This window comes from Trachurus japonicus, chromosome 23, assembly GCF_045865225.1.
Source record: "Trachurus japonicus isolate A0001 chromosome 23, Traja_1.0".
Lineage (NCBI taxonomy): Eukaryota > Metazoa > Chordata > Actinopteri > Carangiformes > Carangidae > Trachurus > Trachurus japonicus.
The window spans coordinates 7011199-7036976 of record NC_140929.1 but is presented as its reverse complement, the minus strand read 5'-3'; the positions used below and the strand labels follow the sequence as shown (position 1 = coordinate 7036976).

The 25778-nt window shown below is 43.2% G+C and overlaps 1 protein-coding gene across 1 annotated transcript; it reads right to left on the bottom strand.

Annotated features, from left to right (window-relative positions):
- gnptab (N-acetylglucosamine-1-phosphate transferase subunits alpha and beta) lies at positions 1-25778 on the bottom strand. The gene is made up of 21 exons (XM_085769609.1): positions 25416-25778; positions 24452-24537; positions 24074-24193; positions 23085-23135; positions 20573-20775; positions 19152-19216; positions 18930-19064; positions 12254-12415; positions 11950-12129; positions 10676-10846; positions 10455-10578; positions 9764-9979; positions 7782-8926; positions 7481-7680; positions 6775-6994; positions 6571-6684; positions 5648-5733; positions 5470-5568; positions 5211-5378; positions 2232-2322; positions 1-402 (listed from the first exon to the last, which is right to left on the bottom strand). The coding sequence occupies exons 1-21, from the start codon at positions 25578-25580 to the stop codon at positions 331-333; spliced, it is 3873 nt and encodes a 1290-aa protein (XP_085625735.1). The 5' UTR covers positions 25581-25778; the 3' UTR covers positions 1-330.

Sequence of the window (25778 nt, the reverse complement as noted above, 5' to 3'; positions counted from 1 at the left end):
TGTGTGTGTGTGTGGTATGAAAAGTCTCCGATGCCCCCGGTGGAGGAAAAGAAGACGTGCAGCCAGGCTTCTTTTTCTTTCTTTCCTGGCTGTTATTCCTTCAGCAGCCAGCCCCCATCCATCATCTTCGGAAAAAATGTTTCATCACCCTCTCTCATGTGTCTCTATCGTCTGTCCGTCCATCTGTCCGTCCGGCGCTGATGCAACAACCAGCGCCAGCGCCGAGCACTTAAGATTCCCGTTTCCACCCAAGTCCTGGTCTCTGTGTGTCGAGCAGGAGAGGAGGGGGAGGAGGAGGAGGAGGAGGTTGAAGCGTAGTTGTCCTCCCTGTCACACCCGCTCGGGGTTGGTGTCCCGGTTCGCTCTGCGCCGGGGGAAGAGCTTTCGCTTCAGCAGGATCAGCTGCAGGAGGAGAAGAGGAGGAAACATGAGCTCAGAGGAAGACAACAAAACCTTGTGCTGCCTGTCAACAGGAGGACGACTGTGATGGAGGAGGAGGAGGAGGAGGAGGAGGGGGGTTAAGATGCTGGTTGGCTTATTTTAAAATTAGCCTTGCTCCTGTGTTTCCCCTCTTTTCACCGCAGGTTAAATAACTTAACATCTAGTTTGGCTATTGAGAAACTGACCTGTATAGTTAGGTCACCTCCTTGGAGACTCAGAGACCTCAGAAAACCTTGTATTGTCTTCAATATCCACTCTTTCTCTTATTTATTTTTCATATTATTATTTTCATTTTGCATATTTTCATGCTTGTAACCTTTTTAGTGTAACATCTGAGGTGTGCTTTTCACTCACTGAGTTTATTTTTATTATCAAATTTATGTTTTGCATTGGCAGCATGGCAGGGGGGGTGGAGGTAAGAAAAATTATGTTTGTTGAATCTGTGATTAATGCTCATTTTCTCAAATAAAAACATGTTTTAAAAGAAGAAGAATGGGGATATGGAGGAGGCAGTGGGAGGATGGGATAATGGGAAAATATTTAATTCACTGTTGGGAATATTGTACATTGTAACCTTTATTTGTTTTTATTTAATATTCTTTGCACAGTCATTTATTGAATTACTAGTGGGGTTTAATTTATCTTTTTATTTTTATTTTTTTTATTTATTTAGGTAACGTCCAGTATGATTTACTGTATAATATCATCATTATTTTCATTACTGCCATATGTTCAAGATGCTCAGAGCGTCGGATGTCAATGTATACATAAAAAAACAATAAATATATGTCTGTGCTCTGCCCAGCAGTCACAACACATCAGCCCTCGTTTGTTTCTTCTGCACATAAACCCCGAGGTTAAAGTGGAGAATAACTGTTTTACATGCAGGATTATTGATTGTTAACAACCCATTCTTTTCAGTCGTCAAGACCCAGAAGTAGGAGATAATCTCAGGACAGCAGCCGCCTCGCGCTCAGAGGTGAGAGGACACGTTGATGTCTCCGGTTTAATGAGGACTCAGATGTCTCCATCTCAATACGTCGGTCGGTCGGTCGGTGGGACGACGAGCCAAAGAACACAACATCCAGCCTCTGTTTTGTGTGTGTGTGTGTCGATGGAGACAGTGGACGGCTCTGACACATTCCTCACTGGGAACACTGGTCTGTCGCTGCTGCTGTGTGTGTCTGTGCGTGTGTGTGTGTTTAGAGGGGGAGGAAATTCTCCCCAGGTCACTGCTACTATTAACCTTTCTGTAGGTTCGCTGAGGAGAAACTGGAAACCTTCGGATTACGGCAGCGCCTCGTAAGAGCTCAATGTCAGAGCTGGGTCGAGCAGCATTTGTTTAACACTTGCTGATATTTGTTTATGTCTTTAATGGAGAGGAATCTGACGGGAAAGTTAAACCCAGGAACACTATCCTGACTTTTAGATTCTGTGCTATAAGGTTTTCGTCGGAGCGCGCCGGGGCTGGCAACAAAGACGGGTTAAAGTTATGCGATGCGAGTCAACAAAGAGGCTCGGCTCGGCTTTCACAGAGGGCTGCTGGGGGTCTTTCATTTCTGTGAAGTCAGGTCCTGGCTCAGACGCTGCTCATGCTGGCGGGACACATGAGCCGGACGGACGCTCCTCGCACAGGAATTTCGGTAGCGGAGGTCTGAATCATAGCTCCGGTGTGAATCATGGAAAATGAGAGAGGTGTGTGAGTGTGTGTCTGTGTGTGAGTGTGTGAGTGTGTGTCATGTAAATAAACCGTGAACGCTCCCAGGTTACACATACACACACGCACTGACCTGCTCGGCAAAGAAGGACATGACGGTGAAGATGACGAGCGTCACCAGGACGCAGTGGGTCCAGAACTTCAGCTTGTCCCGATACACCCGCCTGCGGAGAAACACAAACACATTTCAGTCACTTAGTTTTAAAGGGATAGTTCAACATTTTTGGCAAATTGGCCCATTGCCATAATCCCTATAGTCATAGCAGTAGGTTTGTTACTTTTAATTGTCGGTGCAAGATATTTTTAGAACGGCGGAGCAGAGCCGCGAGCTGCTCAGAGCTACGCTACAGAGGCTAATGGGGTTTCCCTCATCAAACTCATCAAAAACACAATCCAACAACTCCAAAACGCTCTGGTGGACAAGTTGTGATCTGCACATTCACCACGATATGAAATAATAACAGAACGTTAAGAGGCAGAGTTGTTTTAGAGTTAAATTCATGCAAAACTGCTGATGCAAATTCCCGTTGGAGGCAGTTTTTCAGCAAGCAGTCTCTGAATTTACCTCAAAAACAACTCCGAAACCAAGAAATCCCATTAGCCTCCGTAGCGTAGCTCTGAGCAGCTCACGGCTCTGCTCCGCCGTTCTAAAAATAACTTGCACCGACAATTAAAGGTAAAGAACCTACTGCTATGACTATAGGGATTATGGCAAGGGGCCAGTTTGCCAAAATGTTGAACTATCCCTTTAAATAAAAGACACAACTTGTCCTTTGTTGCACCATCCGACACTTTAAATGCTCGTGAGGCGGCGGCTCGTCTCGTCTCATCTCGTCCCGCTGTGATCTGATGTAACAAGAAGGAAGCAGGCAGTATGCAGGGGGCAGCGGGGCAACAGGGTGACAAGGTGACATCACCCAGCGCCATCCGCCTGTCATCTTCACAGACGCAGAGACGGGAGGAGACGGCGGAGAGGAGGCGACAGGCTCAGCTGCGCGATGATCTTACGAGTATCTTAGAGCCAGCGACTGATCTGAGGCGGCTCGGGCTAATTTTAAAGTCCCCGGTGCGAGAGGCCGGCATTCTGCAGCCGAGGCCGAAGCCCCCCGAGCACAGGAGCAGGATCCCTGATAAAAAGCCTCTAAAGCCCCCGAGGGATTCCCACCGCTCCGACCTGGCAGCACTCACACCCATGTGGTGACAGCCTCAAATTCTTAACTTAGGACGACTGAAGAGAGAGAGAGAGAGAGAGAGGGAGGGGGGTCTGATAAATGACCAGCACACATGCATCAAGGAGCCGAGGACATGTGTGGTATGTGTTATCACCTGTGGTCTGAGACTGAAACAGCTCTGTTTGTTGATGCTTATTGTTTTGTTTTGTTGATGTTTTCTATCTGCACATTCCTTTTAGTTCTGGACCGAAGACGTTTAAAGGGATAGTTCAACATTTTGGCAAATTTGTCTATTGCTAAATTCATTCATAGCAGTAGGTTCATTATGCGAGCTGCTCAGCGAATGCAACGAAGTCACGCGGTACTTTCACCTTTCCCTCATCAAACTCATCAAATACACAATCCAACAACTCCAAAACGCTCTGGTGGACAAGTTGTGACCTGCACATTCACCACACTGTGAAATAATCATGTTTAGAACACGGCTCTCTTGAATACTCGATTCTGATTGGTCAATCACCAATATTCTGCAGTGTTTATTTCTCGATAGACCACCGCTGAGCGGGCCGTTGCTAGGGACTCCATAGCAACGGCCGACTCTGCATGTCCGGTCACGGCCGCTGTTTTGCTGAGCCTCCTCCCGTTCGTGCATTTGAAGCCTTTGATAATCAATCAGTGGATCGATGGATTACCATACACGTTACGATGTATTTTGTGTAGTCGTACCTGTCATAAACAAGAGATTATGGGGTGCGTTTGTGTCGCGGAGCTACAGAGAGGAGAGGAGCTGTGACACGGTCAGAGGTTCTGATGCAAGTTTACTTTTCAGCCACGATGTGGAAATAAGGAGCCTCCACTCTCCCTGTAACAGGTTACAAGTCGTTTATCAACATCACTATTAGTCCCAAGCTGTTTAATGACGGTAAAAATGAAACATAAAGTAAATATCCTGCATACTTTCTCTTTTCTGTGCTGCGCTGGTCAGAGCGGCGTCCCGAGCAACGGTCTAATTTTACATGAATAAAATCTCTTTTTATCATTATTTTGTGTTACATTATTGAATGATTTAGTTGTAGGCCGTGTTCTAAGCGGGATAATGTATAGTTGGTCGGTTGTTATGGAGAAATAAACCCCTTCAGGTTGTATGAAACCCCTCCGCTTCGCGTCGGGGTTCCATACAACCTGTCGGGGTTTATTTCTCCATAACAACCTCCGAACTATACATTATCCCTTACATAATTATGCAACATTACGACACATGAAGCAAATACTAGGAAATACTTGCGCTTTTGAAATCACTCCGTCCAGCAGCCGTGTCTGAATGTACAGTAGTTCCGGCTGCATTTGCCTCCAAAACAACTCTGTCTCGTAATGTTACATGATTATTTCATAGCGTGGTGAATGTGCAGGTCACAACTTGTCCACCAGAGCGTTTTGGAGTTGTTGGATTGTGTATTTGATGAGTTTGATGAGGGACAGGGGACCTGTACCGTTCACCTCCATTGTGTTCACTGAGCAGCTCACGTCTCTGCCCCGCTGATCTCAAAACAACATGCACCGATAATTAACGGTAATGAACCTACTACTGCTAGGACTATAGGGATTATGGTGATAGGAGAATTTGCCAAAATGTTGTGCTATCCCTTTAACATGTTATATCTTAGTTTATCATGTTGTCATTGCAACTTTTATAAGGAAGACGTTTTAATCTGTTCTGTATTTTACAATTTTAAGGACTATTTTATTTGTATTTATATGATAGATAGATAGATAGATAGATAGATAGATAGATAGATAGATAGATAGATAGATAGATAGATAGATAGATAGATAGATAGATAGATAGATAGATAGATAGATAGATAGAGTAACTAACTCACCATTCCTGGAGCTCCTCCATGTGCAGGAACCTGTTGCGATATTCTCTGGGCAGCTCAAACTGGGACGGCAGCGGGAACATGGACTCGTAGAAGTCTCTGAGCACGGCTTTGACGGTGGCGGCGTCTTTGTGGGCGTGGTCGATGTTGTCGTTCAGACAGATGAACTTCCTGTTGGTGGGAAAAGACGCAGACAGTCACGTTAGCTCTCTGCGTTCAGCGACAAACACGGTGTGAAGTGACCGAGTCGTCCCTCCCTCACCTCGGATTCTTCCTGATGTCGTCCAGCTGCCCGACCACGTGCGACACGTTGGTGCGAACCATCTTGAAAGCTATTTCCTCCTCTCCCATGATCTCGAACCTGTCCAACAGGAGACACGTCAGCAACAACACAACCAAACAGGGAGGATGTGTGTATTTCAAAATGCTATCCGACGCACTTGTACTTGTTCTGGTCTCTGAAGGCCTTGTGGATGCGCTCCGTGATGGGCTTACAGTGGAGGACCAGGCCTTTTGTAACAGGAGGCTGCAGACGGAGAAACACAGAATCTCAGCTGAATAATTCAACACAAGAGGTTACGTACCTTGGTTTGAGAGTCACGGTTTGGTACAACAGACACTAATTGAATGTAAAACTAAAAACCATCTTCTGTTATAAAAGTTAAAAAAAAGTTGTATTGGGTGTATTAGGAGTGTTATAATCCCATTCATTAATTTTAGAGGAAAAAAACTTGCACTTGACAACTGGCAACTAAAAAAAACAAGAAACTAACATCAATGTTGGTTTACACAGTTAATTTACACAAGATGCCAGTTGCTTTGGTGATGTTTCTGGTCCTGTCTATACTATTCACATCAAGAGACTTAAAGGGATATTCCGGCGTAAATTTCATCTCTCCAGGGGGGGTCTAATTCACGGTGTCACGGTGTGTTGGACCATGGGTTAAATTTACGCCGGAATATCCCTTTAAAAGCAGCGGTATAAGTTGTTGCACACAACTTGTCTTTTTCCTCGCACCAGTGGTTGACATATCGGACTGATGCCGTCTTATATGCGTTAACGTGTTTGATGCGTTTCTAGCAGTGCACGGCGCATCTGTGAAATATCGTCGACGGTCCGGTCGACCGTTGTGTTTCACAGAGAAGCTAAACCGTGACATGAATGAGCCTCCTCTGACTTCACACTCTCGTCACTTCTCTTCTTCATCTGTTATGACAGTTGCAGGCAGCTTTTAGGCTCATTACCGCCACCTAGATTGGAGTGAGGCCTTTTTAAAAAAATATTCACTCAGACGTATTCGTCGTATGTCTGTGTACACCGAAGTTTGGGGGTTTTTTTTCCCTCCTCCTCTGGTCTGCTCACCATGCTGGGGTCGTAGTACGTCTCCTGAGTGGGGTTCACCAGGTGCAGCTGGGTCAGGTTGGTCGGGAGAGTCTTGGAGCAGTTGATCAACATCTGCTCCAGACCGGTCAGATCCTGCAAAGGAACAGAAACAAACACATCTGTAAACATCTGTAATCCTCCTGTCGGTGAGAGAGGAGGTTTTTTTCCGGAGCGTGGACCGACCTGGAGGCTCAGCGGGAGCTCGTGGATCCTGGTGGCCAGAGTTCGGATCTCTCTGTCGGAGAGGACGCCCGAGTGATCGGTGTCGATCTCGTCGAACACCTCGGAGACGTTGAGCTGCTGCTGGGCGCTCATCAGGAAGTAGAAGTAGGAGAAGGCGAACTGCATGTCCTCCGAGTGGCGCACGCGGTGTCCGGACGTCTTGTCGAACTCCTCTGGGAACCTGGAAGACAGAGCTCAGATCAGTTTGAGCCGCTGCTGCTGCCTCCTCCTCTGTGGAAACATCTACATGTACAGGGACATGATGCAAAAGTTTGGGCAAAATTTCTGTTCTGTGTGGACAGTTAAAGGGATATTTCACCCAAAATCGATAATTCACCTTCACTACTACTATTACTACTACAACAAGGCTAAAAACAGAGATCAAATACATTTTTTCCGAACAACTTGTGGCGGCTTCAGGACACTTGGGTCAGTACAGACGAGCAGTATGGAGGTATTTGGATGTTTCATAGTGTGTGTTTTGGACGATTCAAAAGTGAGCTCTATCCTCCGCCATATTGTTTAAAATGTAAAGTGAATGTGTCATCTGTAACTTTATGCCCTTTGGAGATCATTTCATCTTCCAATTGTTAAACTGTTCACATTAACAGAAATGTTGACCAAACTTTTGCATTTGTGTGTTCAAAGACATGACGCTGAGCCTCACGTGTCCTGCAGCTCCTGCATGATGAGCCGGTCGATCATGTGCGGCATGTGCGCCGGGACTTTGCGTGACGTGAAGCCGAACTGGCTGTTGAGCAGCTTGTTGACGTAGCGGAGGGAGTCGGCGAACGTGTCCTGCAGCCGCCGGCCGGTGGCGCCGCCGTCGGCCTCGTACGTCAGCAGTTTCTGCAGACGCTCCTCCTCCTGAAGAGAAAAACACACACGGGGCGTGATGTCAAAAGAAAATAATAATAATAATGCATGACCACAGGTGAACAAGTCGACACACTGTGAGCTGCGCCGACCTCGAGAAGCTGCTGGAAGAACTTCCTCCTCTCCCAGGGCAGGAAGCCTCGGTCTGCGGAGACGTAGTGCTGCAGCCTCCTCCCGATCGGCGCTCCTCCTCCTCCTCCTCCTCCTCCTCCTCCTCCTCCTCCTCCTCCTCCTCCTCCTCCTCCTCCTCCTCCCCCTCCCCCTCCTCCTCCTCCTCCTCCTCCTCCTCCTCCTCCTCCTCCTCCTCCTCCTCCTCCTGCAGCGTCGGCCGGCTCCTTCTCGCCCTCGGGGCCTCGGATTTTGGAGATGCTGCTCAGCAGTTTGGACGCTTTAGGCCTCTCGATGTTGGCGTTCAGAGGCGGAGGCGTCTGTCTTTCAAACTCGACGTCATCGATATGGACGGGGACGAGCGGCGTGGTCGCTGGAGCTTTCACACTCACGCTCTTCTTGGACATTTCTTCCCTTGAGTTTGGATTTTTCTGAATATTCCCAGGTTTCTCTTTGCGCTCTCCCTCCAGGTCTTTATAGGGCTTCGCTGCCTGTGATTGGACGACCTGCTGCTGCTCCGCCAGCGCCTTGTACGGGTTTAGAAGTTCGGCCTTTGTGAGGTTATAACCCTTCACTGTTATCTCTCCGGCCTCAAGCTTCTCCTCCAGTTTACGCAGCTCTGAGCGAACAACCGCCGGTAAAAGAGACTCGTCCAGCGAAGGAACTTCAACGACCTCCTGAGCTTCTCCGGGACGCCTCCTCTGGATCTTCGGACCCCGTTTGTCCTCGGGAACGTCAGAGAAGGGGAACACGGGCTCGGGCGTCGGCGTCGGCTTCGTCTCTTTGCCGGAGTCTTTGCTCGCGGCTTTGGACGCGTTGGCCTGAGGAACCTCGCGGGTGTCGACGGCGACGCCGAAGCTCATGGTGAACTCGCTCTGGTCGTCTCTCTGGAGCGTGAGGTTGTACTGGATCTGCGTGGCGTTGTGGCCCGGGTAGAGCAGCAGGTGAACCGTCTTCCACTTGTTGGCGACGGAGGTGTGGCGGACCACGGGGTTGTCGCTGACGTGGGCCTCCGAGATCCGGTGAGCGAGTCCGTCGAAGCTGAAGAACGGCCTGACCTCGCCCAGCGGGAGGGAGTAGAGGCTCTGGTTCCTCCGCAGGACGACGCGGTGCAGCTCGCCAAAGTGCTCTGCAGACACCACAAACACATGAGAATGTAATATGAGGCAATATTATAGACTTATATTCCTGGTAACAAACTCACACAGTATTATTCTGTGATTCTCTGAATTCGGTGCACTTTGGGTTGTCTGATAGATTCAACCCCGTAACAATGACTCAATCCCCTATCAGTGTTTTTCCTGAACAGTTGTTAACTACCATTTATTTATATAACAAAGTTGAAAGGTTGAGCTTGATGACACCAATCTCACAATAAAAACAATGAAATATACCGTAGGTAAGAAAAGATGCTAACACTTCCTTTTCTTTACAGTATGTTCACTTCCTCATTGCTGAACCATTGTTTTTAAAACTTTTTGTATTTGTATTGGGTTGAACAAAACTGGGGGCCATGATAAAATATTGCTATTTCATAAATAACTGATATATTTTTTCAGATTTTTGTATTGTTTTGGTTGGTCAGGAAAATTATTATATTAACAAATAGAAATTAGGTTAGTTGTTTGAAATTCAATGATAAGGTGATTTTGGTCAAATTTGGCTGTCATCTACTCCTTAGCAACCCATTAAAAAAAATAAAAATAAAGATTTTTATTGTTTTTTGTGTTTTATAAGCCAAAGACACTTAGATCCATCAATTTATGGCTTTAAAATGCAAAAATAAATGTTACTTTATTCAAAAATCTTTGAGCTAAACCTGAGAGATAGAATTCAGAGAACCACCCATTAACAAACAGTTAATTAATAAAGGGAAAATGAATAAGATAAACCAGGTTTTGTTCATAACAGAATTGGTTTGTTTTGTTTACAATAAATCAAACTCATCTTTTCACTTTCAGCTCACCTTGGCCGCAGTCGCCCACATCGTAGCCACAGGAGAGCACGTTGCAGGCTTGGTCACAGAACTTGTCGGCCAGCCAGGAGTTGGCACAGCCCTGGTTACAGTAGGACACCCCCCCCAGCCCCCCGATGCCACCTGCAAACTGCCACACCTGTCCACCGACTCCTCCGGGCCCGCCGACGCCGACCCCCGCACCGAGGCGACTGTTCCCAGCTGCACCTGTCAGACAGAGAGAGTAGAACATTAAAGGGATAGTTCACCCAAAATTCAAATTTCACTCATTATCTATTCACCCTCATGTCGACTAAGAGCTGTGAGAATTTTCCAAAAAGACACACGAAAAAACATCCAAATACCTCCATACTGCTCGTCTGTAATGTCCCTCTTGTATTTTTTTTCGGAACAATTTCTCATGTCGGGGCTTCAATACAAGAGGGACATTAGGACACACGAGCAGTATGGAGGTATTTGGATGTTTTTTGGTGTGTCTTTTTGGACGAAAAAAGTTGGTATCCATTGACAACCATTATATGGACAATATAGACTGCTGCACGGACCCCCCCGTAACTCAGAGAAGCCACGGAGGACTCTGAAAATTCTCACAGCTCTTAGTCGACATGAGGGTGAGTAGATAATGAGTGAAATTTGAATTTTGGGTGAACTATGTTGTTGTTGGGTGTTTGTTTGTTTTTACCCGAGCAGTCGCCTCCGTCCCAGTCACACGCCGAGTTGTTGCAGGCTTTGTCGCAGTAGCCGTCTTTGATCCAGGATCCTGGGCAGCCCTCGGCACAGTTGGGAACGGGCCAGGTGAGATACACCTGCAGAGGAGTTAAGTGAGAGAGAGAGGACAAGTGTGAAGGTTGTGAGTCTCTGCAGTGTTTTTCACTGTGAGCTCTGATTGCGACGCGTTCCCACCTTCTGTCCCTTCGAGTGGCTGTAGAAGTCGTCCGGCCAAACGTCCTTTCCAAACATCACGTCATCGTTGAGGTAAATAAACTTCTGGGAGAGGCCCGGGATGCGGTGGATGTGCGTCTCTATGGCCGGAGAGCTGAAGGTGGGAAGGTGGCTGTTGTTCAGGAAGACATCCTACGAGTCAAAGAGAAACATTTTATAGATACTGGAACCATTTGTAACCCATTTATGGTATATTTTCTGACACATAACACAATAATTACACAAACAAAACAGCAACAAATATGTTCCAGTGGCACATTATAATGTTAAAATTCATTTATAGATACACAAAGGTATATTTTACTAAATTAATGGTAGTCTTAGCAGTAGGTTTGTTACCTTTAATTGTCGGTGCAAGCTATTTTTAGAACGGCGGAGCAGAGCTGCGAGCTGCTCAGAGCTACGCTATGGAGGTTCATGGGATTTCTTGGTTTCCCTCATCAAACTCATCAAATACACAATCCAACAACTCCAAAACGCTCTGGTGGACAAGTTCTGACCTGCACATTCACCACGCTATGAGATAATAACGGAGCGTTACAAGGCGGAGTTGTTTTAGAGGTAAAAACAGAGACTGCTTGCTGAAAAACTGCCCCCGACGGAAACACGCATAAGTGGTTTTGCATGAATTTACCTCAAAAACAACTACTGCTATGACTGCTATAGGGATTATGGCAATGGGCCAATTTGACAAAATGTAGAACTATCCCTTTAACAACAGGTCGGTGTCAGCCATTCAGAATATAGGAGGCTTTGGCCCTCTCTTCTGATTGGCTGAGTGTCTATCCAAGTGATTCAATAAAAATGCATTAGATTTCAGGTTAAAAAACTCAGAAAAACCAAATCCTTCAAGTGTCCGATGGGTCCAGGTGGGCGGGGCTTTGTTTGTTGTGACATCACAAAGTGACAGGAAGTCCTGACGGCTGGTTTTAAGGCTCGGTTTCTGAATAAGGCTGTGTGCATTTCTCTGTGGACTGAGGCTTTGATACTTTCACAGTATTAATATAGAAACTAGAGCTGCTTTATAATCACACTACACATGGACATCTACCTTTATATAATATGAGACCTTTAAAATATCAAATACATCAAGATATACTTTCCAATACAACAAAATAAAATTATTTCGGGAACTTTAAGTTGCTTTTTAACCTTATTACAAGTAGAGGTCAGTAAAAATAGACCAACAGCTCAACACCACCACAGTGTGGGAGAAGTGGAGGCTTAAGTTTTACCTGATGTGTGACAACAGTAACTCTGGGGTTATCCAGGTTGAGCCAGGAGGGAATCTGCCCGTTAGTGACGATGAAGATGTGTCGCACCCAGGGGGCGTGTCTCTCCACGGACCGCAGCGAGTAGCGGAGCTCCTCGTTGTCCTCGAACCTGCTCGCTGACACATCTTCATCCTGTTTGGACTGAAGAGAAGAAACAGAGAAGGACTGATCAATAAATATATATTTAGATTGATCTGCATCAATGTATTTTAATGAGATACACATACAGACACATATAAAGAACAGAAAGAAGAGCCAGTCGTACCTGTGAGATGGCGGTGAGGTCCCAGAACAGGTAGGCGGGGCTGATGGTTAACTCGTTCCCGTCCAGGGTCAGGTTCTTCTTAGCCTGTTGCGTCAGATCAGAGAAGTCCTGAGGGGAGTTCAGGTGGAGCAGGGCGATGCTCGCCTCCGAGTACAGCTCGAACTGAGGGACAAAGAAAGAAAACACATCAACACTGAGTTAATTACAGTAATCATGACATTTAAAGGGATAGTTCAACATTTTGGCAAATTCTCCTATCGTCATAATCCCTATAGTCATAGCGGTAGGTTTGTTACCTTTAATTATCGGTGCATGTTGTTTTTAGTTCTGGCTGCATTTGCCTCCAAAACAACTCTGTCTTTAATGTTACATCATTATACATGATTATTTCATAGCGTGGTGAATGTGCAGGTCACAACTTGTCCACCAGAGCGTTTTGGAGTTGTTGGATTGTGTATTTGATGAGTTTGATGAGTTTGATGAGGGACGGGGGACCTGTACCGTTCACCTCCATTGTGTTCACTGAGCAGCTCACGTCTCTGCCCCGCTGATCTCAAAACAACATGCACCAATAATTAAAGGTAATTCACCTACTGCTATGACTATCGGGATTATGGAGAATTTGCCAAAATGTTGAACTATCCCTTTAAAACAGACGCAGGAGAAGTGTCTATATGGCGCCATCATCAGGACGGTCTAATGACATTTCCCTCCAGCCTCTGCAATATTTTGTGACGGCCAAGTAGGGATGTTAACAAGAACCCACTAAACACGAGCATGTGAGCATTCAGCTATGTGTCGAATTAAAATACTGAACAACGACTCGGAGGTATCGCTTTAAAATAGTGATCAGTCTGATTCTGGTTCAGGAGACGCTGCCAGGTCTTTATCAACAATCAGCCACTCAGTGCTACTGTGGGAAACGCATAAACGCTCATTTCTCAGAGCTGAAGTCACTCCTGAAGTCACTGCATCACATGCTGGTCGAGCCACAGGACCGGGGCTTGTGACAAGAGAGCGCAAGTCCGTCGTCGTCAGTCGAGAAGGAATGAAAATGACTTAATGTGATTTGGGCTCGAACTAAAGCACCCCTGAAATATACAGGTCAGACCGGAGCAGCTGTGTATGTGTGTGTGTGTGTGTGTGTGTTTGTGTGTTTAAGGGGGTGAGAGTTCAGGAAATTCTGTGATGTCATCTTCTCCATGTGGGTATCATGGAGGTGGCTCTCTGTCTGACCTCGGTGGAGCTATGTGAGGCATCGGAGGACTGTGTGTGTGTGTGTTCAGTGGCCTTGTACGCCTCAAACCATCTGTCCCTCCTCTCTCATCTCTCAAAGCCTGAACCCAAACGTCTCACACCAGCCCCTCTCCTCCTCCTCTTCCTCCGCTTCTTCCTCCTCGCTCCTGTTTTTAGGTGAAGAGGATTTCTGCAGCCGCGGGACGCCGAGCCCCTGGCTGGATCACGTTACCGTCTTTATTGCAGCTCTCTTTATAGTCGCGATAATGCTCTGACACATGCAACACAAAGCAGAGGTGTGCGCTGCGCTGCCTATAAGCATGTAGTAGTAAAGCCTGTTTACTCACTGTGTCACTACAATGAACTGAGACCGTTACAACTGATCTTATCTCAACTGTTTACTCTCATTCACTGGGATCCAGATTTTCTGCTTTTGTTTTTATATGCTTTTACACAATACAATATGGAGGTAAATTTGTGCCCTGTGTTATTATTCAATCCAAAAAAAAGTTGATTTAAACAAAAAAATATATATTTTCAATCAAAACAAACTTCGCTTCAATAAAAAAAAAAACTTTTCAATGCAAAAAAATATTTGAGACCCAAAAAATTGCATTTGAACCCTTTTTTATTTGACTGAAAATATCTTTTTTGTTTCAATCAACTTGTTTTTGATTGAATAATAAAAGACACAAATATCCTACCCATAATATGGCCCAAATACAAAAATGATGACTTTAATCCAACTTTTCGATTAAAGAAAAAAAGGGTTCAAACACAGTTCTTTTTGCATTCAAACTCTTTTTTTAAAAATTTTTTTTAATTGAATAATAAAGACACAAATTTACCTCCATATTAAAATATAATTTTCTCAGTCAAGGTCCTCAGGGTCCTGACCTGACCTCAGTCCGGAGACCCCCCCCCCAGAGACATGTTTGTCAAACAATCCATTACAAACAATTTGCTTATTTTCCACCAGTGATGATTTGTTTCCATTCATTTATGTGACAGTAAATGAATAATTTTCTGGCAAAGCTGCAAAATGAGTTTCACAAGACACACGTGGGGAAACAAAACTTCCTTCCTCTTAGAAATGAAAAGCTGATTTGATTATCAATGTAACCATCATCGTTACTAAACTCAGTAGTTTCAACGTGTCTACTGCTGCAGCCAGCCGCTCTCTGGTACGACCAGGGGCTTATGGGTAAAATATCAAACATTGCTGAGTCTGTTTAGGGTCCATTAGGCATTATTCCATCATATATTCATATATCCAAATCGTAGTAGCAGCAAAAACAAAAAAAAGACAAAGGAACATGTTGTTTGGTAGAAAAACCGAACAAAAATGTCATAATCATCATTTAAAAAATGGTAAAACCTCTAAAAAAAAATATGGACAAATATAAAAGTTACATGTGAAAGTACAGACAAGACGTGCAACTCCTGTTGTTTCTAAACTGGAGCTGAAGTTTAATGATGAATAAAAACCATGAGGCTTCATCAGCTCGTTGTCCTCGAGGCCTCGGCTGCAGTTATTATTCCACACCGCAGTATTAACATGCCCCCTGTGTATTATTTACTCTCGTCACTTTATAAACTGTGATCACTGTGGCTTCTATGAGAAAAGAAAATGTAATTAGTGTAAAATAAACAGAGTCGACCCTCTGGGTAAACTCATTAACTCGGCGGTGAGTGATCTTTTCTCACACGTGTTCCTCAGCGCCGAGGGCGACGCCGGCGTCCTGCATCGGTCTGAGAGCCGAGCACCGAGGCCTGAAACTCTCAGACTGAAGGAAACTAACCAATAATCAATCAGCTGATCAGCAGGAAATCTATTTTTAGTAAAACTGTTAAATTTCTGCTTAAGAGTCAAGACTTGGCAGCTTTTTAGTCTGAATGGACCAAGTGATGTCGAATTCAGAGTTTTAATCAGACTTCATCTTTATTGTCTGATACTTTATTGATTTAATTATTAAACTGTTAATCCTACACATAAAAATGTAAGAAATAATGTGCAAATTAACTGATGATGAAATTAACGAACAATCTGCAGCATCATTTGAACGCACCACTATGTTAAATGAACAGAGGTTTCACAGCTCAGAGACTGGGGCTGAAAAAAACATACAGTACCATGATTATTTTTTGGCAGATTTGTGTTTTCAGTTGGATCGGATGTTTTTTCTATTTTCATTTTCACTGAATAAAAATAAGAAATACTGCTGATGTGACCTCTGTTTGGGTCTTGAACTAAACAAACATGTTCCTTTGTTCCTTTTTATGTCTGGAGAGTAGGATTTGTCTCTGTAGCACCACAACTCTTATGGTGGTGACAAAATGCACAACACACAATGAGACATAATTCACTTTTATCAGTATCTCACTCAGCCATATTGTGATTTTGATTTCCATTGCCTGTAGCTCTAATAGAGACTAACACAACCAGCCAATGACCTGCACATCTGCAGAGAAGTTTGACACACAACTGTGACACTGTTTTACATGGACATATACATCAGAGCGTGCCCCAGGCAAATTCAATACAGGACTGTTTAGGCTGTAAAAATGTCCAAAATGACATTGTTTTGAGTAAACTCTGGTCTATATCCCTTCAGGACACTTGGATTGCAGCGGACGAGGAGTAAGGAGGAATATTGCAAGGTTTTTGTGTAGTTTTATGGAACTTTTTGTGTCGGGCACTATTGACTCTCATATAAAGTTTTGAACGAGCATGTGAGATTAAAACTTTGAGTGTTGAAGTTTCCTCTGTGGTGGAGATGAGCCAAACTCACTAATAGGAACACATCAGCAGGGCCGGTCTGGACGACAGACGACAGCACCGCCACCGACCGGCGGTTGATCGGGGCCGTGGGCCGGCTTTCATCACCATAGCGCTCGGTCTAACACCGGCTATAAATACCGACCTTCTCTCTCTCTCCCTCCCTCTGCACTATGCACATCATCCCCGTTTCACAGAACTGACCCGGCAGCACCAGGAAACACCTTGAAACCCAAACTGTGCATTGTGTGGCCGCCGTTCTACCCACAATCCCTCTGACGGTAAAGACGCACACACGCAATAAACGCGCACACACTTTCCATCCACTTTCCTGCACACAACACACACACATACAGTATAGAGGCCCTATGGGAGCAGGTGAACACCAGGTAGACTCATATATAGGATGACAGGGTGTGTCTGAGAGGCAGTAAAGTCCCGGTGACCTTTCAGCGTGCTTCGCTGGCGCCGCGCCACTCCAAACAGTTGTTCTAATGTTAACCCCCGCACCGCCAGATAAGGTTACAGCCCGAATGCCGCTGGTTATTATCACATGACTGATGCACAGAGAGAACCAATGCAGGGAATGACGGGACGATTGGGTTCGATGACGATGATGATATGTAGGTTAAATGCTGTTAACCTATATATCATCGCATGGGGTTGAAGAGCCCCTGTTTGTACAGTTCAGGGTTATTATGGACTGTATTATCCGAGGTGTTTCAGGTTTTCAGACTCAGTTTAGATCCATTTGAGAAGCATGCACTGTAATTCTCGGGAGGATTTGATATTCTCTTAATGAAACATTTTTGGAAACCAATAATCTCTCATTTGGAACAAGATCGTTACAACCCTGAGTGGCACTGGATGGGCCGGTGGGAGTTAGAGCTTTTATTTGCTTTTTTATTTCAGTTTATCTCCCCGTCTATTGTTTTTCATTCATTTTACTTGTTTTTAATTTTGTTATTTATGTTTTATCGGCCCAGTTCAGCTTCCTCTACATCACTACATAACATAACTTTTCTTAAATGTTTTATGCTTTTCTTCACATTATTGTATATCTTATTTTTGTGTTGAATGTTTGTCTATAGGAGGACCACTTGACAAGCCCTTAGGGTTTTTTGGGGGGTTTCTCCTGCACATTTGTGATATGTAATATATTTTTGTTGTCTACTCTTTCTTTGTGCTGTTTTATATTATATTTTTATGGAGGTAAATTTGTGTCTTCAATAATCAATCGAAAAAAAAGTTGGTTTAAACAAAAAATATATTTTCAATCAAAAAAAAAACTTTTCAATAATAAAAAAAAGTGTTTGAATGCAAAAAAATATGTTTGAGACTCCAAAAATTGTGTTTGAACCCTTTTTTTCTTTGATTGAGGTGAGTTATTATTTGATTGAAAATATTTTTTGGGATTAAAGTAATCTTTTTTGTATTTGGGCCATATTATGGGTAGGATATTTGTGTCTGTATTATTCAATCCAAAAAAAAGTAGATTGAAACAAAAAAGATATTTTCAATCACATAAAAACTCACTTGTTTCAATGCAAAAAAATATTTGAGACCCAAAAAATTGTGTTTGAACCCTTTTTTTCTTTGATTGAAAATATATTTTTTAGTTTGAATCAACTTTTTTTTGGATTGAATAATAAAGACACAAATTTACCTCCATATTCACAGCGGTATAGCACTTGGTGCTATATTTGATATTTGAAGTGAGTCTATGTCTATAGGCTACTAAAGAACAGTTGCCTTATTAATACCTTGTTTGCTTAACAATAAACAATATTTGAAACAGAAACATGTAACTCTCGCCGACAGAGTGTGTGAGCATCAGCATCTTGTCTCTGATTCATCTGATTATATTTTTATGATGTCTCATCATCAGTCATGTGAGTGTTAACGTCCCACTGGTTTTGTTTTCTTTGATTATTTCACAGTAATCCACTCTCGTTAGTGACATTCCTCCTCCTGCTCGAAATACACGGTTCTGATTAGAGAAAAAAATTATTAGACGCGAGCTGTCAGCTGCCGAGCTAAACAGAGGCTCTTTATCCACATCACATCGCAGCGTTAACTGTCCGAAATAGAAAAAGACCCTGTTTGGTCGGAGAGCGCGGCCTCCTTGTCATCTGAGATTAGGAGGCTCTAAGATTAACGTCCTGCGATGTATAAAAAGATCAAAAGCTGAATTTGTATGTGCACAGTTGTACTGTAGGTCTGAAGACAGTGATGATGAGAAAACGCCTCGAGGTGAGATGCTGTGACAGTGACACCTGGTGGCAAAGTCGGTGAAGCTCAACTCGACTTTTACCTCATCATATGAAACGACTTCAAGAAAAAGTTTATGGAAATACTTCAAATGTCTGCATCAAGTCGTTAGAAGATTAATTTTTTTAAAAAGGACAAAATAAATGAGCTTCATAACAAATTTCAACTTTTCACCTTTTTGTTATTGTGGCCTACACTGATAACGGTTTTCTAGGTCACAGCTGATCTTATCTCTACTGGTATTTTCACCCAAACAAAATGCACACAAAATTTCAAAATAAAAGCATCCCACAGATAGTATATTTTTAGTTTTTTCTGCCCATTAACAACAGATCTCCTGGTATAACTTCAACCAGGAAACAAGTTTATTTATGATTCTCTTTTCTTTACCTGTTTGATCTTGGTGGTGATGACAGAGGGCAGTTTGACTCTCAGCTGCTCCGTCTCCTTGAAGGATGCTGGGAAGCCGCTCAGGTAGGCCAGAGCCTGCATCCGGATCAGACCTGGAGCCTCTTTATCTGTGGTCTGCAGAACACACACATGTCCCATATGAGCACATTTATTATATGATTTTAAAATATGACAGCAAAATAGGAATGTTTGTCATCTCACCAGGTAACATCTGGACACGGAGAATTTCTGGTCTTCTTTGGAAACATCTGTATAGGCTTTCTCAGCTGTAACATAAACAGGAACGCAGTATTAATGTATCTTTGTGTGCACTACTAACCCAGATATCTTGTGGTGTCACAAAACCAGACCGACGGGTTCAAGCGCAGGTCGACGACAGGAACGAGTCACGCAAGTGCAGCTCGTCACTTGTGCAAGTTGCAAGACACAGCAGCAGTGAAGGATTATCAACAGATCGAGAAAACAGAGAGAGGCAGATATAAAACCACAGGAGGAAGAGGGAGGGGGGTGTCGAGGTGGAGATGGCATCAGCTCAGTGTCACTACACAGACTGAGAGCGCCTCAAACCATGAGATGAGTTATATTATAAATACTGATAAGTATTTACAAAAATAAGCCATATTCTATCTCTGTCATTCTTTCCCTTTCATATTTACTGCTTTATATCTGTGGTAAATTCAAATTACAGCTTGATCTGCTATATGAAATACACACAGAAAAAATGTTACAAAGATAAGAGCTGTATAATCAAACAGTCCTTCCGCTGAGTTCATTATGCAAATTAGTCACTGATAAGTTTATCTCTCACAGCTCAGGCCACAGTCTCTCTCTCTCTGTTCACCCACAAGCTGCACCTCTTGCAAACAAAACTGCAGTTTCCCACTGCGTTAATGAGTCTTTGAACGCAACACAGTGCATCTTTAGAAAGAAGAACAGAATTAGAGGTTAAGAGGTTTAGTGTTAAAGTTAAACATTGGCTTAAGCAGCAGCAGCAGAAATGTTAACATTAACTTCTCTCAAGTCATTGTCAATACAACACTTTATTAATGTTTAATGTTAAATTTAACGTGTGTAATTGTTTAATCTGAATTTTGCAACTGTGTTTATTTATTCATGTTAGCTATTCACTGTATTATCCACTGTATTTGTATTATTGCATTCATTGTATTCAGTATATTTGATGCTATTCTAAAGCCTGACCAGGGACAAAGACTGCAAATTAGCTGAAGCTAGACGTCTAACTGTATATGCATTGCATTTTCCATTTTCTATGGCAATGTTGTATGTATTGTCCCTGTTAAATAAACATTGCGGCTGCACCACGTCCAACTAAAACCAACCAGCACATTTTAGTGTCTTCTGAATCCTGTGGAAAAATAAAGGACACCTCCGACCACAGACTCGGTTTCACTCCACTGATAATTCCTGCAGCTTTCACTGATAAAGCAGATTTACTTATTAATCACACTTCAAATAACACCTTTTTTTTTATTATTTGCATTGTAAATAACCGTTATCATCTCACTGATAATGCGCCTAAAAAAACTGTGTGATCTCATTAAACAAACACACACAGGTTTTCTGGATCCGTGTGTGTGTGTGTGTGTGTTTTAGTTTTTTACCGTCAGCCTGCGAATGGAAGACGACCACGGAGGCGGTGGTGGACGGGTGGAAGGGTTTGTTGAGCAGCAGCAGCTCTTTGGCAGCGGAGAGGGAGGGGGAGAGCGACGGCAGCTCTTTGAGCGTAACGTTGGCGGGCAGAGCGGGGTCCAGCGCCAGCATGGGCGCGATGATGCAGTGGGACAGCAGACACTCTGGCTTCACACTGGAAACCAAAAAAACAACAGAGGGAGGAGGGAGAAAGAGAGAGAAATAATCCTTTACTTTAGCAGAACATCTTTAGATTATCTCAAACTTTAAAGTGATACGCCAACATTTTTTTTTCGTGTCTTGCCTCACTCCCGAGTCCATGACAAGCAGATAGACACCATCCTTTCAACTGTGCGTGCAGTAACCATGGAGATAGAGCCGTATCGCCGTAATTAGCTTAGCTCAAACGCTGGAAGTGTATAGGTAGTGTTAGCCTGCCTCCTACCTGAGCCGAAATCAGCAGTCAGAGGCTGATTTCATTTTAGCTCTAAACTCTGTAAATATATCACTTTATCAACATTTCAAACATTTTTAGGTGAGAAAGAAGCCATTTAGATCAGCAGTGTGTCGTTAATTTGTCTAAATACCAGCTGTTTACAATTTTGTTCGGACGAATTTGGTGCTACTCAAGCTAGCCGTTGTGACAAACACACTTCCAGTTACTTTCACAAAATAAAACACCCGTTGCCCTTTACATACAGAAAACCATGACGATAGAATTTGTGCTTTTACTTTGAAATAGGAAGCTAACCTACCCTCGATGTAGCTAGCTTGAACCTAAATAAACCGTCTCTGCTTGAACCCTCCGTTTTGACCGATCTCGTCCCGTTACCGGCATTTGACGGCTCAAGATGCCTTACCGGAGAGTTTTGTCAGCTCTGAGACGAAGATCGGCCCGCCGGTTTCCGTTTAGAGTTGCTGAAGAGTTTCTCTGATGACTTTAGGTGGAGGCAGGCTAACACTACCCATACACTTCCAATGTTTGAGCTAAGCTAATTACGGGCGATACGGGCTCTATCTCCCTCGTTACTGCACGCACAGTCGAAAGGATGGTGTCTATCTGCTGGTCATGGACTCGGGAGGGAGGCAAGACACGAAAAAAAAAGATGTTGGTGTATCCCTTTAAAACACTTAAATGAGTCAAATTCACACGTTGAGCAAACAGCTTCCTCTCAGATCTCACATCGAGCCCCTCGTTGTGTCTGCGGTTAACACGCCGAGAGGAGACGGGGGCTGATTTATGGGCCGAGCGCAGGAAACACCTCCCCTCATGTCAGGTCCTCTGTGTGGCTCGACAGGCTGCTCCACTTTTAATCTTTTCAGTCAGTGCCATATGCAAAACGACTTTTTTCCAACTCATTTGCCGTTTCTTTCAAGCAACATAAACCCCCACAAATGATTGCAAATAATAATACATCTAATAAAAGTCACTGTTTTTACTTTCTGGCCAACATGCTGCATACAAATGGATTTAGAAAAAAACTCCAAACTATAAAACTGCCAGTTATTATTCATGATAAACAAATGAAGCTCCTACCGTCTTGATATTTCATGGTTGAATTACAGTATGTATTAGTGGGGGAGAAAAAACAAAAACAAAACTTCCTGTTTAAACATTAAAGTCACTGCTGCAGCTTCACTGTGGCTTCAACCGTCAGTTATGAAAGTGGTAAAGGTCAGAAAACTACTTCTAGAAAAAAACAGTGTTGAACAGCACTCTAATATATAGTAATAAATGTTTCTAATGAGTGGGGAAGAACCTTAAAAACACATTTTACTTTAGTGAAGTCCACTAAACGACCACAACCAACTACAACCTTAGTAATAAACCTGAAAACAAACACAAACCTGTGCATTAGAGGAACCATGAAGGTATAAAATGTTCTCTTAGTGTATTTAGAAAAGTGGCTAAGGAGAGTATGCACAATAGGACTGTCAACATTTACACAACAGTAGCTCTGTCATTCCTATTATTTGCCATTCATTGTGGCTTCAACTGTCAGTTATGAAAGTGGTAAAGGTCAGAAAACAACTTCTTTAAAAAAAAACTGTGTTGAACAAGATATAGAGTAATATATGTTTCTAATGAGTGTGGAAGAACCTTAAAAACACATTTTACTGTAGTGAAAGCACCAAAACCAACTACAACCTCAGTAATAAACCTGAAAGCAAACACAAACCTGTGCATTAGAAGAACCATAAAGGTATAAAATGTGCTCTATATTGTACTAGTGTCGTGGCTAAGGAGAGCATGCACAATAGGACTGTATACTGTAGATTGTCGACATTTACACAATAGTAGCTCTGTCTTTCCTATTATTTGCCTCTGTAGGAAAGTGACCATGAAGCTTTAAAAGATTTATTTCCCATGCATGTGACTGCACTGGTGTCATCATGGGGTGTTGAACCTTAATGAAGTGTAAATATACCGTTACTAAACTCTACCTCTTCACAACAATGTGTCCATCACACGCTCACACGCACCTGTCTTTGGGAGCTTCAGTCGTCTCGCTGGCGTTCCTCCCCAGGCGTTCCCTGTGGGCGGAGAAGCAGGAAAGTCAGGAAGCACCGACACGCTGTTGTTGTTCTTGTTTGGTGGAATGACTTGCCTCTCCACATTAGACAAGCACCCATCACTGCCTGGTTTTAAAACACGCCTCAAAACACACCTGTTATCTATGGACTTTGATACCATATGAATTGATGTCTCTGTTAATTTGCTATTACTCACTTTTATTGATTCATTTTTACTTATTTTCTGTGTTTTAACTTGTTTTATTGGTTTCTTTTATTGGTATTTTATTGCATTTTATGTTTTATTTTGTGTTTTTGTACATAACTTTGGTCCACTGGGTTTTTAAAGCTCCAGTGTGTAATATTTGTCAAGGTTTATTGGCAAAATCTGAATATACTACCAAGGAACATATTTGTATAAGTGTATAATCGCTATAAAATAAAATCTGTTTGGTTTTCATAGCCTTATAATTCTTCTTTTATGTATACAGTACATAAAGCAAGGGTCTTGCTTAGAGAGTGTCGCCATCTTGCGCCGCCATGTTTGTTACTAAATGGAAAATCCAGCCAACCAGATAAAACGTTTAAAGAGTTTCACATTCTTCAATATACAATATAATTATTTAATAGATAAATAATAGAATCTGAATGCTAGATGTCACTGTTTTCCCCTCATTTTACACACTGGACCTTTAATAAAACACACAGCAGTTGCAACATTTCCACAGAGAAGTTCAGACAGAGACAGCTGAAACATGGGGACATTTTTCTCAGGGTCATTTTGACCTTTGAGCCCTTTTCCTCTTCTTTTTCTTCTGGGGCAAGCCAATCACAGTGAAGGTGATAATGCTGCAGCTGAAGCTTGTGTGTTAATTCAGCAACCCAACCCATCAAAAACAAAATTTCAGACTCAGAGTGTGTGTGTGTGTTTGGAGGGGGGGGGGGTCCACATCATCTACCTCAGAGCTCTTTGTTCCTCCTCCAGTTGCTCTTTGACCGACTTCAGTTCCTTCAGCAGCGCCGTGTCTGTGCCGTTCACCCATGTGTACACCACGTCAATAGGCATGGGCAGACAGAGCCTGTGAGGAGGAGAAGCACTCAGTGTCACTCAGACAGTTGCTCAAACTGCAGAGCTGTGACCTCGTTTCCCTCCGCAGCGTTTCAAATCAGCGCTTTCTTTTTTGTTTAATTCATGCATGGCTTCCCCTCGTCCAGTGTTTCCATCAGATTTGGTAACTGTGACGTGAGGAAAGTAGGCTTCGGGGGTTTGCACTATTAAAAAAATATCCTACACAAAAGACTTTATGACAAAAAACGAGGGAGTGAATTTTTCTCACCTGCTCTGGAAAGACTTTCCACCCACGTTGTCTCTGTAGGAGTCAAACAGCACATGATACTGGTCTCGGCTCCACTCGACCACCACCTACAAGAAAAAAAGACAACAAGAGGAAGACATTGAACTACACATACAGTACACTTTGCTCTCGTGTGGTTGAAGCCAAACCTACAAAAACCAGACCACATTCATATCATATACTTTCAATTTAGTCTGTGATCCTCAGGTATACGCAGCAGTATATTCACTGAAAATGCATTAATATATCAGTATCTAATCTTTTTAATCCAATATTTTATTCATTTTTAAACAGACACAGAACAGAGAACATACATGACAGCAGGGGCAAGTAAAAACATATCACATAGACTGAATGACATATAGAAAAAGAGGCAAAAATAAAACAAAGTAAATAAATGAAATAAAATATATCAGTATCTAATCTACCCACTACAACAAAACTATCTAACTAATAGTCTATGATACAGGTATGAAGAGTGTACCCGTCTAAAAAGCAGTAAAGCCATATCCACTATACCACTGTTTAGTAGGCTATACTTTCTTTGATTGACAGTTCCTCCATTATTAGCACAGACACACTTTAAACAAAGTAGAAGAAAGAAACGAAATCTGAGCTGTACGTCATATTCACCTAATCTTAATCAAAACATATGTTTTAACTCACAACAGGGAGGTTTGGTTTTTCACATTTAGCTTTTATTTTGAAGCCGAATTTGCACGAGTGTCCTAAGGAGTCATAAAAACGCCTCAGGTGTAGCTCTATAACACATTTTAAGTTTTGATTGACAGGTCGTTTACTTTAAATAAGCGGGTTTTACAGTGTGATCTGGTGGTGAGAGACGACACTTGAACACAACACAACACAAATGGACCAAGATAAAGCTACAAAAAAAAACAGGAGGAGGTTAGTTAGGAAGGAAGGAAGACAAGAAGAGGAGCCTCACCTCTCCAAACTGAAAGGCGGAAACGATCATGAGGACGATCCCCCCGAAGCAGAGGTAGAGCCCGTACCGGTGGGACAGACAGGTGTACGTCTGCCGCTGCACGAGCTTCAGCACCGAGTTCACGACTACCACCATGGTTCTCCGCGGCGACGCATAGCGCTGCATTCATTCATTCAGAAAAAAAACAAAAGAGAAGAGACGCAGATATAATAATACTACTACTACACTAAACAAAAGAAAAAAGTAAACATCACAAAACAACGAGCCCCGTGTGGCGGCCCGGGATGTGTCAGCTGACCGCTCCAGCCAGCCAGACTGCTGCATGACACATGACAACCGACCATACATTACACGCTTCCTCGG

Excerpts from the sequence above, each read along its gene's own strand:
- gnptab (XM_085769609.1), bottom strand. The coding sequence starts at position 25,580 with ATGCAGCGCTATGCGTCGCCGCGGAGAACCATGGTGGTAGTCGTGAAC. Across the intron at positions 24,194-24,451 it reads GGAAAGTCTTTCCAGAGCAG|GCTCTGTCTGCCCATGCCTA; the intron begins GTGAGAAAAATT and ends TCCTCCTCACAG. Across the intron at positions 5,569-5,647 it reads AGAGACCAGAACAAGTACAA|GTTCGAGATCATGGGAGAGG; the intron begins GTGCGTCGGATA and ends CCTGTTGGACAG.